Source organism: Pelophylax lessonae, assembly GCF_965119305.1.
Source record: "Pelophylax lessonae genome assembly, chromosome: 5".
Classification (NCBI taxonomy): Eukaryota; Metazoa; Chordata; class Amphibia; order Anura; family Ranidae; genus Pelophylax; species Pelophylax lessonae.
Window position 1 is genome coordinate 266140108 of NC_138772.1, and position 18419 is coordinate 266158526.

At 45.4% G+C, this 18419-nt stretch overlaps 1 protein-coding gene across 1 annotated transcript in view; it reads left to right on the forward strand.

Moving 5' to 3' along the window:
• Positions 1-18419, forward strand: part of RPRD1A (regulation of nuclear pre-mRNA domain containing 1A) — a 145802-nt gene that overhangs the window by 70516 nt on the left and 56867 nt on the right. Inside the window, exon 4 of the mRNA XM_082259865.1 lies at positions 6080-6201. Within this exon, the coding sequence (XP_082115991.1) occupies positions 6080-6201 (122 nt within the window). The remainder of the gene's footprint in view (positions 1-6079; positions 6202-18419) is intronic.

The window sequence follows — 18419 nt, forward strand, 5'->3', positions numbered from 1 at the left end:
AAGTTCTCAGGACAATTGGGTCTCTCTTCTTCCTTGTGCAGAATTTGCATACAATAATTCTCTGCACTCTCCAACCAATCAAACCCCGTTCTCGGCAAATTACGGGTTTCACCCCTCTTTTTTGCCTAATATCACACCCGAAACATCAGTCCCTGGAGTTCAGGACTGGATAGGTTCCATCAAAGCTAATTATCAGCTACTACAGGACACTATACTCAAGGCTCAGCAGGATTACAAAAATTTTTATGATCTTAAGAGGAAGGAGAACCCTGTGTACAAGATCGGGCTTAAAGTTTTGGCTCTCTGCTGGCCCAAAAGTTAATCACCTGCTGCAGCACACATCACCTACTTGGTGGAATGTACATGTGGGCTTCAGTACATGGGTGGAACTACTGGAGAATTAAGAATCAGACTAAGAGAACACATAATCATATAAAAAAGGAGTTCAAACATCATAACATTTCAGAACATTTTAGAAAACAACATAATAGAAAAATGAACCTACAATATTCCTTTTATCTGTGAAAACTTTATTTCATGTTTATATATGACTTGCTTACCCCCTCTTCCTCTAGCAAAACCCTGCTATGCTACTTGCCATTGCTGCCATGTCCATTTGCTAAACTTTGTGGGCTGGGCTAAGCACATGTTTGAGGCCCTCATGCGGGTATACAGATCAGTATGTCCATGTGAATGAGGCATAAGTGGTTCTTCAGTTCTGCATCGATTGGAGCTCTTGCCTGTTGCTCTACATAAACTGTGATTGATGGGCTTGTGGATATTGTACATGTTATATGTCGAATGAGAATCCTGTCTGTACATGTGTGAAAGGTTGGTCTGCTGAACAGCAGGCAAACAACACTTATTGCTTAAGCATTTAGTAGAGGAACTAAGAGGAACCCCATTTGTTCCCCCCAGACCTCTAAGCCCATGACCCGTGCTTTGCTCCCTAGCTGCTCTGGTTACCAAAAACCTTCAAACCAGTGAGCCAGTTCTCCTTGCAATAAGGGGATGCCCCTCCCTTCCCTAATCTGCATTGGAGCTGACTCATTGCTTGCACTGATCTTAATCAGATTCGTATGTTCAGGTCTCTACAATCCAAAAGCCATCCTACCCTCAGTTTATGCATAGGGGTCCTGGACCTTCCTTCACGGAAGTTCATATGCCCACTTTTACACTTAAGCCATTGCATCTCAACATTCTGGAAGTAGGGTAAGAAGAGTGCAGAATGTGGACCATCCCATACACCTGACCAGCAGGACCAGGCATGTCCTGAATTATTGGACCACAAGTTCAGTGCTGGAGTCAGGAAAATCCTTCTTCCATTAGTTTGAAATATGCTCACAAAGGATTCCAGCCCACTGGGCTGGGGGGGACTCCTATGTACCCTCTCTATGTAAGGGACTAGGCCTTCAGAAGAAGCTCAGTTCCTGATCAATATTCTGGAACACAGGAACATTTGGTGATCCATTCAATGCTTCTGCTCTCCTCTGCAAGGTCCTTCAAACAGGATTCAGTCAGATGATGCCTTGGCAGTGGCTTACATAAACCACCAGGGAAGAGCCAGTAGTCTTGTGGCTCCAAAGAAGCAGATCTGATTCTGGCTTGGGTAGATATTCACGTTCCAGCCCTGACTGTTGTGCAAATCCCCAGTGTACAAAATTGACAGGCAGGCAGATTTCCTCCGTCATTGTCCTCTTTCGATTTGCAAGAAAAGTCTATTCGCCCAGAGTGGTTTTCAAGACCTCAGTCACAGATGAAGGATGCTGGACATGGACCTCCTGGTTTCCAGAATTACTAACAAATTGGGCAAGTTTGTCTCCAGATCCTGGAACCCGCTAAGCCTTCGCAGTGGATTCTCTGGTAATTACATTGGCTTGATCTAGTCTGATCTACTCTCCCTTTCCTCTTATGCCCCATTCCTTTCCTCTTATGCCCCTTCCTTACCCACAATGTAAGATTGAGGGAATTTTTGAGATTTTCATCACACCAAATTGACCCAGGAGAAATTGGTACTCAAGCTTCCTCAGGCTCCTGGCAGACTCTCTGTGGACCTTACCAGATCATCTGAATCTTTTGCACCAGGGGCAAGTTTACTACCCTGCTTATTGGTTTTTGGCTTTAATAGTCTGGCTGTTGAAGGCTGGTCTTGAGTCACAGGCGTTTGTCAAATTTGGTCCTCCCTACTCTCTTGAAAGCTAGAAAGAACAACTTCTTAAAAAGCCTACCATTGCACTTGGAAAGCATATTCTCTTGGTGCGAGACAAAGCATTTTATTCCAGGAAGTTCTCAGTGGAAAATCCTGTCTTTTCCAGTTCCAGCCTGGTCTTGATCAGCATTTCGTTTTGAGTACAATTAAGGTTCGACTCTTGACCTTAGCAGTTCTTTTCCTCTTAATCCTTCGTTAAGGCCTTTGTGCAGGTTTTTGATTACATTGTTCCTCCTGTTTGCTCTTTCAGGCCTTTGAAACTATTAAGGATTTTCCTGTGTCTGTCTCAAGGTTTTCTTATTTTGCCGTCACTTCTGTAAATGAGTTTGAGTTGATAGCCTTAAGCTGTACAGAACACTTTTCTTTTGCTACACAAGCACAAGGCCTCTTTTCTTCCCGAGGTGGACTCTTTGTTGTTCTTGTAGGCCCCCGTAGGTGAGAGCCTTCTTCTCATTCAAGCTTATGACCTCAAGGACGAGGGAAGCAGTTGCACGGGTGAGGAGTTGGATGTAAGAGATGCATACTAAAAACTTGAAATTTTTGGCACATGTTTTTAGAACACTTGTCTAAACGTTCAAAATTTTTAAATGGTTACATTTTATTTGATAACAGGTTTATTTTAAATGGACCTAGCCACCACAGGGTCCAAAGTAACTAAAGCACATGCTGTAAATGAAGACGCTGTGTACCTACCTTTTTTTACAGCTTGTGTCTTCAAACTCAGCCACTTTGCTGATACCTGGCTGCTACAGGTATTCAACTTTTCTGGGTGAATCGAATACCTTCTTACCTATCACCCATGCCCCCAACCCAATTCCTGCCAGATGCTGTTGTTCCTTCTGACTCCTATGTCATTTGAATCACTGGGAATCAGCACAGCGGCAGAGTTCGAAGAGACAGGCTGCTGAATAGGTAAGTAAGTATACATTATGTTGCCTGGGCCTTGTTTAATTTTGGACACACATCATAGGTTGAACTGGATGGACGGATGTCTTTTTTCAACCTCACTAACTATGTAACTATATGTAACTATGGTGACTAGTTCAACTTGTTTCTCATTGTTTTTTAATAAATCCATTTAACGTTAAGAACCTAGTTTGGTTATTAGAACTGAATCGGACACCATATGATGTATAGTCTAATTTCTTGCATTTCACTATAGTTCATTTTTTTTCTTTTAAATTTGTTGTGCTTTACCATATACAACTCATCTTTTGCTAGTTTCCTTTGTAGTGATATATAGTGAACTGACCACTGTCAGTGTTAATTTTGGCAGCAAATTTAGTTTTAGTCTCAGTCTTTTCACTAAAATCCCATTTTAGTTTTAGTCCCATTTTAGTCATCTGCGCTTGTTTTAGTTTTAGTCATATTTAGTCGACTAAATCTGCAGTCAATTTTAGTCAATTAAAATGTCGAATGGTGAGCTGAGGAGGCCTGTAATGCTGCACAGTGCTCTGGACAGTGGTTTCAGGAGGCTGTAATGCACAGTGCTCTGAACAGTGATATGAGAGGCTTGTAATGCTGCACAGTGCTTTGGATGGTGGTCTAAGGGGAGGCCTGTAATGCACAGTATTCTGGAATGGTGGTCTGAGATGCCCGTGATGCTGCACAGTGCTGGATATTGGTCTGAGGGGAGGCCTTTAATGTACACACTCAGTGTTCTGCTCTGGATGGTCGTGAGTCAGGGGACTTGTGGGGAGGCCGGTAATGCACAGTGCTGCTCTAGACAGTCGTTTTAGGAGGCCTGTTATGCTGCACAGTGCTAAGCATGGAGCTCCGTGGAAACCTGCGATCACAAGGGTAAAACTCCCTCCCTCACATTTTTGTTTAGTTTTCATTGGTTAACGAAAAAGGAATTGATTTTCATCATAGTTTTTGTAAGGGGATGAAAACGTGGTGTACTTTTCCTTTTTCATTTTCGACACTTTAAAAATGCAGTTGATTAAAATTTTTACGAAAATGTTTTTTTTTTAAGAAATTTACACTGACCACTGGTAGTGGTGGAGCAGTGATTTTTAATAGAGCCCTTTAGGAACAAAAATCACTTGTAAGTTTAGTGTATGCATTATTAGACCGAGTCAACTTTGTGTGTGTATATCTACAATGTGTGTGTATGTACACTACCGTTCAAAAGTTCATGTTTTTCATGAAAACATACTATTATTCATCATATGAGTTGCAAAATGAATAGAAAATATAGTCAAGACATTGACAAGGTTAAAAATAATGATTTTTTTATTTGAAATAATAATTTTGTCCTTCAAACTTTGCTTTTATCAAAGAATTCTCCATTTGCAGCAATTACAGCCTTGCAGAATTTTGGCATTCTAGCTGTCAATTTGTTGAGGTAATCTGAAGAAATTTCACCCCACGCTTCCTGAAGCACCTCCCACAAGTTGGATTGCCTTGATGGGCACTTCTTACATACCATACGGTCAAGCTGCTCCCACAACAGCTCGATAGGGTTGAGATCTGGTCACTGCGCTTGCCACTCTATTTCAGACATAATATCAGCTGACTGCTTCTTCCCTAAATAGTTCTTGAATAGTTTGGAGGTGTGCTTTGGGTCATTGTCCTGTTGTAGGAGGAAATTGTCTCCAATCAAGCGCTGTCCACAGGGTATAGCATGGTGTTGCAAAATGAAGTGATAGCCTTCCTTTTTCAAAATCCCCTTTACCCTGTACAAATCTCCTATTTTACCAGCGCCAAAACAGCCCCAGACCATCACATTAACTCCACCATGCTTGACAGATGGCGTCAGGCACCCCTCCATCATCTGTTCACTTGTTCTTTATCTCACAAATGTTCTTCTGTGTGATCCAAAACCTCAAACTTAGATAAGTCTGTCCATAACACTTTTTTCCAGTCTTCCTCTGTCCAATGTCTGTGTTCTTTTGCCCATCTTAATCTTTTCCTTTTATTGGCCAGTCTCAGATATGGCTTTTTCTTTGCCACTCTGCCTAGAAGGTCAGCATCCCGGAGTCGCCTCTCCACTGTGGACGTTGAGACTGGCGTTTTGCGGGTACCATTTAATGAAGCTGCCAGTTGAGGACCTGTGAGGCCACTATTTCTCAAACTAGAGACTCTAATGTAATTGTCCTCTTGCTTAGTTGTGCACCGGGGTCTCCCACTTCTCTTTCTGTTCTGGTTGAAGCCCGTTTATTCTCTGAAGGGAGTAGTACACACCGTTGTAGGAAATTGTCAGTATCTTGGCAATTTCTCGCATGGAATTGCTTTCATTTCTCAGAACAAGAAAAGAATGTCGAGTTTCAGAAGAAAGTTCTCTATTTTCTGGCCATTTTGAGAGTATAATCGAACCCACAAATGCTAATGCTCCAGATACTCAACTAGCTCAAAGGAAGGCCAGTTATAAATAGCTTCTCTAATCAGCACAACAGTTTTCAGCTGTGCTAACATAATTGCACAAGGGTTTTGTAATCATTACACAATGTACCATTAGAACACAGGAGTGGCGGTGGCTGGAAATGGGCCTCTGTACACCTATGTAGATATTCCATTAAAAATCACCCGTTTCCAGCTAGAATAGTCATTTACCACATTAACAATATCTAGACTGTATTTCTGATTAAATTAATGTTATCTTCATTGAGAAAAACAGTGCTTTTCTTTAAAAATAAGGACATTTCTAAGTGACCCCAAACTTTTTAACGGTAGTGTGTGTTTGTGTATGTATGTATGTATGTATGTATATATATATATATATATATAATGTGTATGCGTGTGTGTATGTATATGTATATGTGTATGTGTGTATATATATATATATATATATATATATATATATATATATATATATATATATATATACAGGTTTTATATCTATTTTTAATATGAATTTTTATTTTGAAGATGGTGAGAAAAAAAACAAAAAGCGACCATATGAAGAAATAAAAATAAACCACGATGATGACGATGATGATGATGATGACGATAATGCTTCCTCAAAAAGTTCTCCTGAAGATCCACCTCAGGTGCTGCATGATATAAAAAAAATGCTGAGATTGTTTGAGTTTGAGTGATCCTTAGTAGTAACTTTCAACTGCAATCAGGTTATGTTAATTGACAAGTTAAAGAAAGGTGTTCTATTTGAAAGGGAGGTTGTTTTAGACCTTCCGTGCTAAAATACTTCTCATGTATTGGCTGCCACTATACTACAAAGGCTGCTAGGTGTTTGCTGGTATGTTTAAGGGCTCTCCCACAACTTTAGTTTTTTTTTTTTTTTGTTCCTCATGATACAGATGTTTCTCTATCGCTCATTGACAGACGTAGTCTTCTTGATTCTCAAGAGCTGGGTTATGTTGTCTCCGCAGGAGTAGGACTAGGCAGAATGACAAAACGTTCTGGCTCCACCCTAGGGGGCAGTCCCTGAGGGTATATCCTCCCTCTCTCTGCTACAGGGAATCAGTTTTTTTCTGTCTAGTCAGGAGTAAGGACCTAAGTTCCTTGCTGGGATCTTTTGGTCCTGGCAAGACTTTTTTTCTTTAAGAAAAAGACATTTTTTAGGTAGTGTTCTCCAGTGTTTTTTTCCTGTGAGATCTTCAAGCAAGAATGCCGGACTGGGCGACACTTGTGGTCACCCCAGCCGGCCTACGAGCGCGTGCAGACCAGGCATTGCGCTTGGTCGGCCGCGACATATTCAAGTAAGTATGCGGGGCCGGGCGACGGGCTGGATGTGAGATCCAGTGGTCACCCCGGTTTCTGCCTAAAAGCGCGTGCAGACCAGTGCGCTGAGTCGGCCGCGACGGAGTCCCAGTAAAGGGACTGACTTTGCGAGTTAAAAGCTCGCTTGGACGCCAGGACCAGAGAGTCGAGGCGTCCACAAACCCCCACCTCTGTGGAGAGGGTATTATGAAGAGAGGGTGCCTGTCGGTCGGTACGGTGAGTAAAACGTTCCCTTTTTTCCTCATTTATGAGGCAGTATATATTATGGGCCCCTCCATATATAGTCAGTATATATCTGACACTTACAAGTCCCCCTTGTAATACAGCATGTGTTTGTGGGAAGTGGACTTGGTTCAAGAGCTAACACTCTACCCAGCAGACTGTAACATTACAGCAAACATAGGAGGTATAATCCTACCTTATGTGCAGTGTATCTCTGTAGATCCATATGTCACCTCTCAGCAGAGTGCAGGTGGATGTGCTGGGAAGACGATATCGGCGGTCCGCCGCCATTTTGCCGTAGAACGAATGCATGTATGTCCTCAGGTCACGCCGGCCGCCATGTTTTTGGAGTCTTATGTCTCTTCTATGGGGGCGGCCATGTTTTGTGAGCCCAGCTTCCTCGTGGAGGGCTGGGAACGCCGGAAGGCGTACACAGGGGGCGGAGCCACGCCTTCTGCCCGGGAAAAAGCAAACAGCTCCTTCCAATCTGTGTAAGACAGACGCTGGCTGCAGTTTGTTGGAAACTGCACTGCATCGGTTGGTGAGCCTTGGGGGTCCCTCTCTCTCTCTCTGGGATCGAGAAGCAGGTACTCTGAGGGGCGCTATTGCGCTAGGGGGAGACACACAAAAAAAAAAAAAAAAAAAAAGTTTTTTTGTTTATTGCTGGCAAAAAGTGTCCTGTATTAACATGGACCCTGCCACTCATGTATCTCCTCCGGATCCCCTCGAGGGGTCTGCGGGATCCTCCAGCACCCCATTGACAATTGAATCTTTGTCAGCCATTATGGAAACTTTTGTGTCCCGGGTGGAAGTGGCTTGTCAGGGACAGGGCGCAAGAAAGCGACCCCCGCCTAACCCCTTATTATCTGAAACCTCGGATTCAGACTCTGAGCCTATTTCTGCAGTTGCAGGTACTTCATCTGGTATTGGTGTCTCGGGTCCTGTCTCTTCAGACAGTGAGGAGGATGTTTCGGCATCTGCCATAGCCCGAGAGGAAGCGTTGGTAAACGCACTCATTGTATCTGTTCAAGAGACTTTAAGGTTACAGGGTATTCCATCAGAAATAGCTGAAACTGAGATCCCTTTTGGGACTAAAAAGCGCATCAAAGTGGCAAAGGTTTTTCCATTGCCCAAATGTTTTGGCAATCCAATCGATGAAGAATGGCGTCTGCCAAAACGCACTTTTAATATTTCCAAACGCATTGACAGGCGTTATCCGTTTGAGGAAACCCTTATTAAGAAATGGACAGAACCACCTGTGGTGGATTCACCAATTGCTAGATTGAATAAAGCCACGGTTATTCCTTTAGAAGACGCTCCGTCTTTTAACCACTTGCCGACCGCCGCACGACTATCTACGGCGGCGGTCAGCCCCTCACAGGCAAAGTGACGTAGGTCTACGTCGCTCGCCTGTGAGGGTTTAGGGAGCGAGCGCGCGCCGCCGGAGGCGCGCTCCCGCTCCCGCGTGGTCACGGACCCCCCCCCGCGCGTGTGACCGGCGGACCCGATCGCCGCCGGCCACTCTGCGATCGGCGGGGGAGAGGGAGAAAGTCAGGCAGCTTGTGTAAACAAGCTGCCTGTCATTCTCCTCTCTGTATGAGAGCTGATCACATGGATCTACTATGTAGATCCATTGATCACTCTGCATACAGTTGAAGCCACAGCCAATCACAGTTAGAATCACGCCCCTAGGGACACACACAGCCCCTCCCTCTCAAATAAAGTTAACCCCTTCACTACCAGTGTATTTTTACAGTAACAGTGCATATATATAGCACTGATTACTGTAGAAATGTCACTGGTAACCCCAAAAGTGTCAAAAATGTCAGTCAAGGGTCCGATCTTTCCGCCGCAATGTCGCAGTACCGCAAAAAAAATCGCAGATCGCCGCCATTACGCGTTAAAAAAAAAACAACAAAAATGACAAAAATCTTTCCCTTTGTTAGTAAACGCAATAACTTTTGCGCAAACCAATCAAAATACGCTTTTTGCGATTTTTTTTACCAAACATAGGTAGCATAAAACAAATTGGCCGAAAATATTAAAAAATTTAGATTTTTACATTTTTTTTGGGGGGAATTTCATATAAAAAAAAGGGAAAAATATTGCTATTTTTGCAAAATTTACGCTCTTTTTTTGTTTATAGCGCGTGATCAAAAAATCGCACAGGTGATCAAATACCGCCAAAAGAAAGCTCTGTTTGTGGGAAAAAAAGGACGCCAAATTCGTTTAGGTACAGCGTCGCACGACCGCGCAATTGTCCGTTAAAGTCACGCAGTGCCGAATCGCAAAATACCCTCTGGTCGTTTAGCAGCCAAATCCTCCGGGGCTTAAGTGGTTAAAGATCCAGTGGATCGCAAGATAGAAGCTATGTCTCGCACCATGTTTTCCTTGATTGGATCAGCTTTCAGGCCAATAATTGCTATTGGTCTGGTTTCGCAGGCTGTAACTGAATGGACCAAGTGGTTACGCCGGGACTTAGAAGAAGTCCCTCAGGCGGTATCAGATTTGTTGGAACAAATGATACAGGGGTTACAGTTTGTATGTGATGCGGCGTTAGACGCCACTCCATTAATGGCGCAAGCATCAGTCTCAGCAGTGGTTCTCAGGCGTACACTGTGGCTAAAAGGTTGGATAGCCGACCAAGGTTCCAAAAAAGCATTGGCTAATATCCCCTTTTCAGGAGAACGTCTATTTGGAGCCAACTTAGATGAGATCATTAAGGATCTCACCGGTGGAAAAAGCACCTTTTTACCGCAAAATTTTAAAGGTAAAGGAACTCGTCAAAGACGAGGGCCTTCTTTTTCTGCTCACAAGAGGTTTTTTCGTCCAGCGGGTGAAAAAACTAAGTCCTCCAAAGCTCCTGCAGGAGGCGTCAGGGGTCGTTGGTCGGGCAAGCAAAAGCCCGCCCCCTCCAGACCTGAAGATAAACCATCCAAAGCCTGAAGGTGCGCCCCCACCCATAACTGGGGTGGGGGGACGTCTTCGCCGGTTCCTGGATCCATGGCTTTCCAGAATCCCGGACAAATGGGTTTGCGAAGTCATAAAGTCAGGGTACAAGATCGAGTTTCGATCTCTCCCACCGGCGCGATTCTTCCCTTCCAATATCCGACTATCTCCGGATCGTCTAGAAGATCTGCGGAGAGCAGTCACAGATCTACTACAACAAGTGGGGCACCCCGGATGTGGATCTGTTGGCATCACGATTCAACAGGAAAGTTCAGAGATTCGTGGCTCGCTCCCGCGATCCTCTAGCAGAAACCGCAGACGCACTGATCGCCCCGTGGGGGCAATACCAGCTAATATATGCCTTCCCTCCTCTCGCGTTACTGCCAAGACTTCTTCGCAGGGTAGAGGAGGAAGGAATCCCAGTAATCCTGGTAGCTCCGGACTGGCCTCGTCGAGCTTGGTACGCCGACATGGTCAGACTGGTGGCGGACATCCCGTGGAGACTTCCTCTCAGAGAGGATCTACTGTCTCAGGGACCGATCTTCCATCCTGCTTTACGATCGCTGGCTTTAACGGCCTGGCTATTGAGACCCAGGTGCTGAAGGACAAAGGTTTGTCAGCTTCAGTTATTCCTACTCTAGTTGAAGCAAGGAAAGCGACTTCCAGAAAGATTTATCATCGCACATGGAAGTCCTACATTGCATGGTGTGAACCTTTGGGGTTCCGTCCTCGGTCTTATTCGATTAGTCGAATATTGGCTTTTCTGCAACAAGGGGTTGAGCAGAAACTGGCCTTGAGTACTATCAAGGGCCAGGTCTCAGCATTAGCCATCTTCTTTCAGAAGCCTTTGGCTACTCATTCCTTGGTGCGGAATTTCATCCAGGGGGTGCGACATCTGGCTCCGCCAGTGCACGCGCCGTTACCCCCCTGGGATCTTAATTTAGTGTTGTCGGTTCTTCAGAAACCTCCCTTTGAAGATATTAGGGAGATTCCTCTACCCACGCTGTCCCAGAAGGTGGCCTTCTTGGTGGCTATTACTTCTGCAGGCAGGGTGTCAGAACTGGCCGCATTATCTTGTCGTTCACCATATCTGGTGGTTCATAGAGATAAGGTGGTTCTTCGTCCGAATCCATCCTTCCTACCAAAAGTGGTTTCAGAATTTCATCTGAATGAAGAAATTGTATTACCTTCCCTGTGTCCTAAGCCCAGTCATCCTCGGGAGTTTGCGTTACACTCCTTGGATGTGGTCCGGGCGATCAGGGTATACTTGAAACCGACGGACTCGTTTCGCAAGACGGATTCACTTTTTGTGATCCCAGATGGACCCAAGAAGGGGTTGCCTGCATCTGCCGCGACCATTTCCAGATGGATCAGACAGACGGTAGTGCAGGCTTATTCTATTAAGGGTCGGGAGCCCCCGTTCCCTGTTAAGGCGCACTCCACTCGGGCACTTAGTGCGTCATGGGCCTTTCGCCATCAGGCGTCAGTGGTCCAGGTGTGCAAGGCGGCTACCTGGTCGTCGGTGCATACCTTCTCTAAACATTATAAAGTTGATGTAATGGCATCGTCTGATGCCTCATTTGGCCGCAAGGTTTTGCAGGCCGCAATTTGAGGAGACCAGTGGTCTACCTCGAGGGTTTTTTCCGTTGGAAAATTTTTTCTTTTAGTCTCATTCTTTGTTTATAATGAGCCTTTAAAACTTCTAGTTTGGCACCGGTTGGGCCTACTAGATTGGATTTGATTTTGTCAATCCCACCCCTCATTTGTTGCACTGCTTCTGGATGTCCCAGCTCTTGAGAATCAAGAAGACTACGTCTGTCAATGAGCGATAGAGAAAAATGGATTTTTGTAAGAACTTACCGTAAAATCCTTTTCTCTTAAGCTCATTGACAGACGTAGTACCCGCCCCTCTATCATTGAGTTGGGTTGGGTTAATTTCTCTGTACTGCTTTAAACAGAACTGATTCCCTGTAGCAGAGAGAGGGAGGATATACCCTCAGGGACTGCCCCCTAGGGTGGAGCCAGACCGTTTTGTCATTCTGCCTAGTCCTACTCCTGCGGAGACAACATAACCCAGCTCTTGAGAATCAAGAAGACTACGTCTGTCAATGAGCTTAAGAGAAAAGGATTTTACGGTAAGTTCTTACAAAAATCCATTTTTTCCACTGTCAAATGACAATTTGTTTCAGACCTGGCTGCGATTGTGGATATCCTGATCTGTTGCAGATCATCTGTCTGCAGCCAGTCAGATGTGGCCTGAACAGCCCATGTAGGGGCAACTTTGAAAGAGAAGTATGGCTTTCCCAAAAAGCAAAAAAACAAAAACATTTATACTCACCTAGGTGGATGCAGCATCGATCCCCCACTGGCTCTGTAGTGAGAACTGAGCGTTCAAACACCACTGATTGCTCAGTTCTCCCCCTCCGCTCTGAGCAGTGCGCCGTGGAATGCTGGGCTGTGGAGGGGGAGGGGTTGACTCAGGCTCTCAGAGATTCGCTAAGAGGCTTAGCCAGGTGCCAGCTGCTGGGTGGATCGCGACCATATGGTTGGAATCTTTCCAGAGCCTTCCACCGGCTCTGTAACGTTGGCCGACAGTGGGCTTCAGCCCACTTTTGGCTAAAAACGGGTCACAGTGGTGCAGAACTGTTTGCACTCCTGTGACCCATAGGAGAAGTATAGCCAACACATTTATTCCCTTTTCCACATTTTGTAGAATCAATCAAATCATAACTCCAGGAAGATTGCTAAAAGTACTTTTTAACCACTTAACGCAAACTGACGTAGACCTACGTCGGCTGACATTAAGTGGTTGTACCGGGATAATGCCTCTAGCTAGAGGCATCATTCCGGTACCATTTTTTTAGAGCCAGCGGTCGGCTTTATGGCAGTAACAACCGATGCGGCTCAGGAGCCGCTCGGCCGTTAACCTGGCTAGCGGGAGGGGACGTCCTCTCGCCGCCTTCCGCGGCTCTGCCCAGGTCTCCCGTCCCACCGGGCAACCTGAGCAACCAGCCGGCGGCTTTGATCGGGTCTCCGATGACGTAACCCGGAGCCGGCGTCCATGACGTCACATCCGGGTTACGCAGCTGCTAAAGGCGGCAGATTTAAAATTGAGTGTATTAAAAAATGCAGTTTTCGACGTTTTGAATACATGGAAGTGTAGTGGAGGGGTCTAGGGTCTTTTAGACCCCCTATCCCACCATAAAGAGTACCTGTCACTGCCTATTGCTGTCACAAGGGATGTTTACATTGCTTGTGACAGCAATAAAAGTGATCAGATTTTTTTTTTTTTAAAACCTGTGTTAAAATTAAAAAAAAATAATTAAATAAATAGGAAAAAAAATTAAAAATTTTAGCCGCCCCCGTCGCCGTGAGCTCGCGCACGAAAGAAAACACATACTGAAGTCGCGCCGCAAATGAAATCGGTTAAAACCACGCGTGAGGTATTGCCGCAATCGCCAGAGCGAGAGCAATAATTAAAAAAAAAAAAACTACACTCTAACTCTAAACTGGTAACCGTTAAAAAATGTTAAATTGTCACCTATGGAGATTTTTATTGACCGTAGGTTGTCGCCATTCCGCGGGTGTGCGCAATTTTAAACTGTAACATGTTGGGTATCTATTTACTCGGCCTGACATCATCTTTCATAATATAGAAAAAAAATTAGCTAACTTTACTGTTTCGTTTTTTTTAGATGTAGTGAAATGTAATTTTTCGTAATTTTAAAAAAAAAATGGCGTTTGAAAGACCGCTGCGCAAATACCGCGTGACAAAAAATATTGCAATGACCGCCATTTTATTCTCCAGAGTCTTTGCTAAGAAAATATATATAATGTTTGGGGGTTCGAAGTAGTTTTCTAGCAAAAAATACTGATTTTAACTTGTAAACAAAATGTGTCAAAAATAGGACCGGTCCTTAAGTGGTTAAAAACATTTTTACGGTTTTTCGTGAAAAAGGATAGGTCATTCTGTACATCCAGTCTAATGATTTACACACATTGCACTTGCACAGCCAGGCTGGAAATGTGCTCATTTACTAGTTTTAGCAGTGCAGTTTTCTATTTTGCCCCTCTAAATCCAGCCTTAGAATTATCAACTTTGTTTATTTAGTATTGAGGTGATCCAGAGGTCATAAACAAATCCTAAATCATTTTACTATAAAAAACAAGTAAACAAATATGCATTTCAAATTTGTATTTAGCCTGTTTTCCTGGAATTCTACTTTTTATCTTGCAGTGAGCCACTTGTTTCTAGTAATTTTGTGGGCTGCATACTGAAATAATGTGAATTTCTCTTTTGTTCACTGACAGACACAGCTTCAAGTCTTCAGACCATTGGGGCTTATGCTCTTGCTTTGTAGGAGTAGGACTAGGCAAAAACCTTTTTGGTTACGCCCCTGGGGTCGTCCCAGAGGGTATACCATCACGACCAGAGTTGCAGCGTACCTCAGGCCGCAGCACCCCCATTCCAAGATAGTGCGGTGAACTGCTTGGAGTGGCGCCCGCCTGGTAACCATGGTATGGTGATTAGTGTCCCCCCTCCTTTCCTGCGGAATTGTTGGGGTGGGCCCCCCTGTGTCTCCCCCCCCCCTTGTGCTTCCCCCTCCTCCTCGCGGGGTTCCCCCTTAAAGTTGGATGCCCTCACCTGTCCCCCGCCCCTGGATAGGGGCATGGATGAAAATGGGTAGGGGGGCTACATGGTGCTGGCCTGGTGGAGCGGTGGGGGATACTGCTGTCGGTCCCGGTTAGGGAGTGTCCGTACCTTAGTGCTGTGGGGAGGTTTGTAAATTTTTTCCCTGTGGTCCAGTGGGGTGCTGGGTTCCGTGCAGCGCCGGGTGGTAACGCCATTTTTTCTGTGGTCTCTGTGCTTCCCGGTTCGGCGGCCATGTTTTTGGTTTCCCCATAGACTTACATTGGCGGACATTTTCCTGTAGTCTGAGACAGTGCTGAGGCTGAGGGGGCCTCTAGTGTCAGATCAGTGTTTCCTCTTTCCAGCAGTGTGGCAGATCGTTTTGGCATTTTTCAGACCATTGGTGAGTCTCTGGGGGTACACTATCCTTCCTTGCTGTCTACAGCGCCACAGGTGCGCTGCTTCTTGTAGTGCTACAGCGGTGCACAGGGGGAAGGGGCCTCTCATTTAAAAAAAAAAAAATTGTCTTTGCTCAAGCAGCGGTACCGCTTAACCCTTTATGTTCATGGAGCCTGGGGCGCTCGTTTCACCACCCGATTTACTCCTGGAAGCTGCATGACCCTCTGCGGACAAGAGTCAGCCCACTGGGTCTGCGTCCACCCACGCTGAGTGCTATAATAGTGAGGATGAGTCCTCCTCCTCTGCAGCCGCGCATGAAAAAGCGCTGGTGGAGACCCTGATTGTATTAGTGCGGGAAACTTTAAAGTTGGAGGACTCCGCTGCCGCTGAGTCGGCAACGACGGTGCAATTTGGCACCTGCAAATCTTCCAAGGTGAACAAGGTTTTTTCCTTTCCTGCCTATTTTGATGAGATTGTCACTAGTCAGTGGGGTTCCCTGAAACGCATGGTTGGAATACCGAAGAATTTTGAGGAGTCTCTTCTGAAGAAAATGACAGTTCCACCATCGGTGGACTCTCAGGTTTCCAGGCTGAATAAGACCACACTTTTGCTGGTGGAAGATTCCCCATCTTTTAAGGACCCTGTGGACAAAAGAGCGGAGGCTTTAGTCCGGTACCTTTTCACTGTGGCTGGTTCAATTATAAGACCGGTGTTTGCTATCACCTTGGTATCCCAGACCTTAATGGAATGGCCTAAGATTTTGCGCCAGGGTCTGGAGGGGAGTCAACCCCCATCTGAGCTGGTGGATCAATTGATCCAAGGGGTACAGTATATTTGTGATGCATTCTTTGATGCCGCCCCCCTGGCCGGCAGGGTTTCTGTGATGGTGGTGATTCTTCTCCACATGGTCTGGTTGAAGTACTGGTCAGCTGACCAGGCTTCTAAAAACGTACTGACTGATCTTCCTTTTGTAGGTGACCGTTTGTTCGATGCTTCTATGGAAGAGATCATGAAGGGCCTTACGGGAGGCAAGAGTACTTCGCTTCCACAGGCTGCTAAGGGCAAGGAACCTCACCATAAGAGGGGTCCCTTATTTTCAGCTCACAAGTGGCCCTTTTGTCCATCTGGATCGCAGGAAAAGGGCTTCCAGATCACCGTAACTTGCGGGAGGCTCCAAGAGCGGGTGCGTCTGGTTCCGCAGACAAGCCTTCCCCAGCCTGAAGGGGCACACTCATCTGCATCTGGGGTGGGGGGGACGTCTTCAGGTTTTTCAGGATCCGTGGACCTTGCTCATTCAGGACAAATGGGTCCATCCGCACAGTAGTAGCTTTCCTTCATCAAGGAGATTTGATGGCTTCTATCGTTTTCAAGGACACTTACCTTCATATCCCAAGATATGTCCAGCATCAGCGTTTTCTTCGTTTTGCCGTGGACGAGGAGCACTTTCAATTTGTGGTGTTACCCTTTGGTCTCGCTTCAGGTTCTCGACTGTTCACAAAGGTTTTGGCCCCAGTGTTGGCCTTGTTACGGCAGAAGGCGATCGCGGTGCTTGGTTATTCATAGGGACAAAGTGGTGTCACGACCCTGTCAGGCGTTCCTTCCTAAGGTTGTCTTGTTTCATTTGAATGATGACATTGTGCTACCGTCCCTATGTTCTAAGCCTAAACATCCTAAGGAAATTGCTTTACATTTCTTAGATGTGGTAAGAGCGATTCGGGTTTATCTGTCGGTGACTGAACCGATTAGGAAATCTGATTCTTTGTTTTTGTTTATGGATGGACCTCGTAAGGGGCAGGTCGCATCTGCTGCGACCATTTCCAAGTGGATCAGGCAGACGGTGGTGCAGGCCTCTTCCATTAAGGATCAGGTTCCTCCTTTCCCTGTTAAAGCGCATTCTACGAGGGCGCTTAGTGCCTCAATAGGCCTTCCATCATCAGGCATCAGTGGTTCAGGTGTGCAAGGCGGCTACTTGGTCATCTGTACACACATTCACACAATGTTATAAAGTGGATGTACTTGCATCTTCTGATGCAGCGTTTGGCTGTAAGGTTTTGCAGGCTGTGATTGCAGAGTCTTCCGGTTCTTGAGGGTGACATTTTTTTCTGGTGGTGAGCTCCAGTTGTTCCTAGTTGAGCTCCTGTTGTTAGCTGGTTAGCTATGTTTGGCCGCCTAATGAAGGAGCACGGATGCTCCGAAAGCTAGCAACGCCCATCTTTCCCTCCGCCTCACAGGAAGTGATGTCGGGCTAACAGGAAGTATGAAGTGGAGCCCCACTGAGAGTCCTCCATCACCACAGCACCATCAGACAGGCTGCCACACAACAGCCTCCATGCACCACCGACACCCCGCACCCCTCCTTTCTGCAATGGTATCCAGGACAAGAAGATGGATGATCCCATTAACCTACCGTATTGGCCTTTACTTACCTAAGAGTAAGTCACTACGTGTTTTTTTTTTTTTTGTATTAATAAACCTTATGCTTCACTAAGCTGGCGCTGCTTTCTTTCTGTTTATTTTTCTCAGAGCCTCTCCTTGCTCCAGCTGGCAGCCACTTTTCGTGGGCTCCCTTCCACCTCATCCTTTTTTATATTTTTTTACCCATTTTCTACTTTCTATATTTTTACCGCTTTACCTCATGCTATGCCACCCACCAACATCAGAGAGCGCCATGTAATCATTGACTTAGTGATGGTATACCCTCTGGGACGGCCCCAGGGGCGTAACCAAAAAAGTTACTGCCTAGTCCTACAGCTAGAGAGCAAGAGCATGAGTCCCAATTGTCTGAAGTCTTGAAGCTGTGTCTGTTAGTGAACCTCAGAGAAAAGGATTTTACGGTGTGACAAAAATCCATTTTTTTAAGAAATGGCTGTTGCCTTGAAACATAGGTAACGAGTAAACTAGTATGAAATATATATAGAGAAGATTCAGCGCTGAATAAACAAAGACATAAGACCAGCAGCTAACACTCAAGGGTAATCCAACACCTTCAAAAAATATGTATATAATAGTGTAGCGCAGTCTAATAGCAATAAATAGCAATCTTTTTAAAAACCAATAATAATAAAAACATATAATGAATAAAAAGAAGTTCATAAGGTGGTAAAAAGACGGTAAAAACAAAGTCCACTAGTGATCCGGTGAATAGACAATAAGTGTGACTTCAGTGCTCATAAGATCCCGTCACCCGGCATTATCTGCCTCTCACCTCCAGAACTTGACCCCACAGGGTCAAAAAGCATGAAGCAATCTCCACGATGTAAAGCCAATGAACTCAGTACACCGGACTACAGCCTCCAGCAAACGCCTGCACTGATGACTTATGGGGTA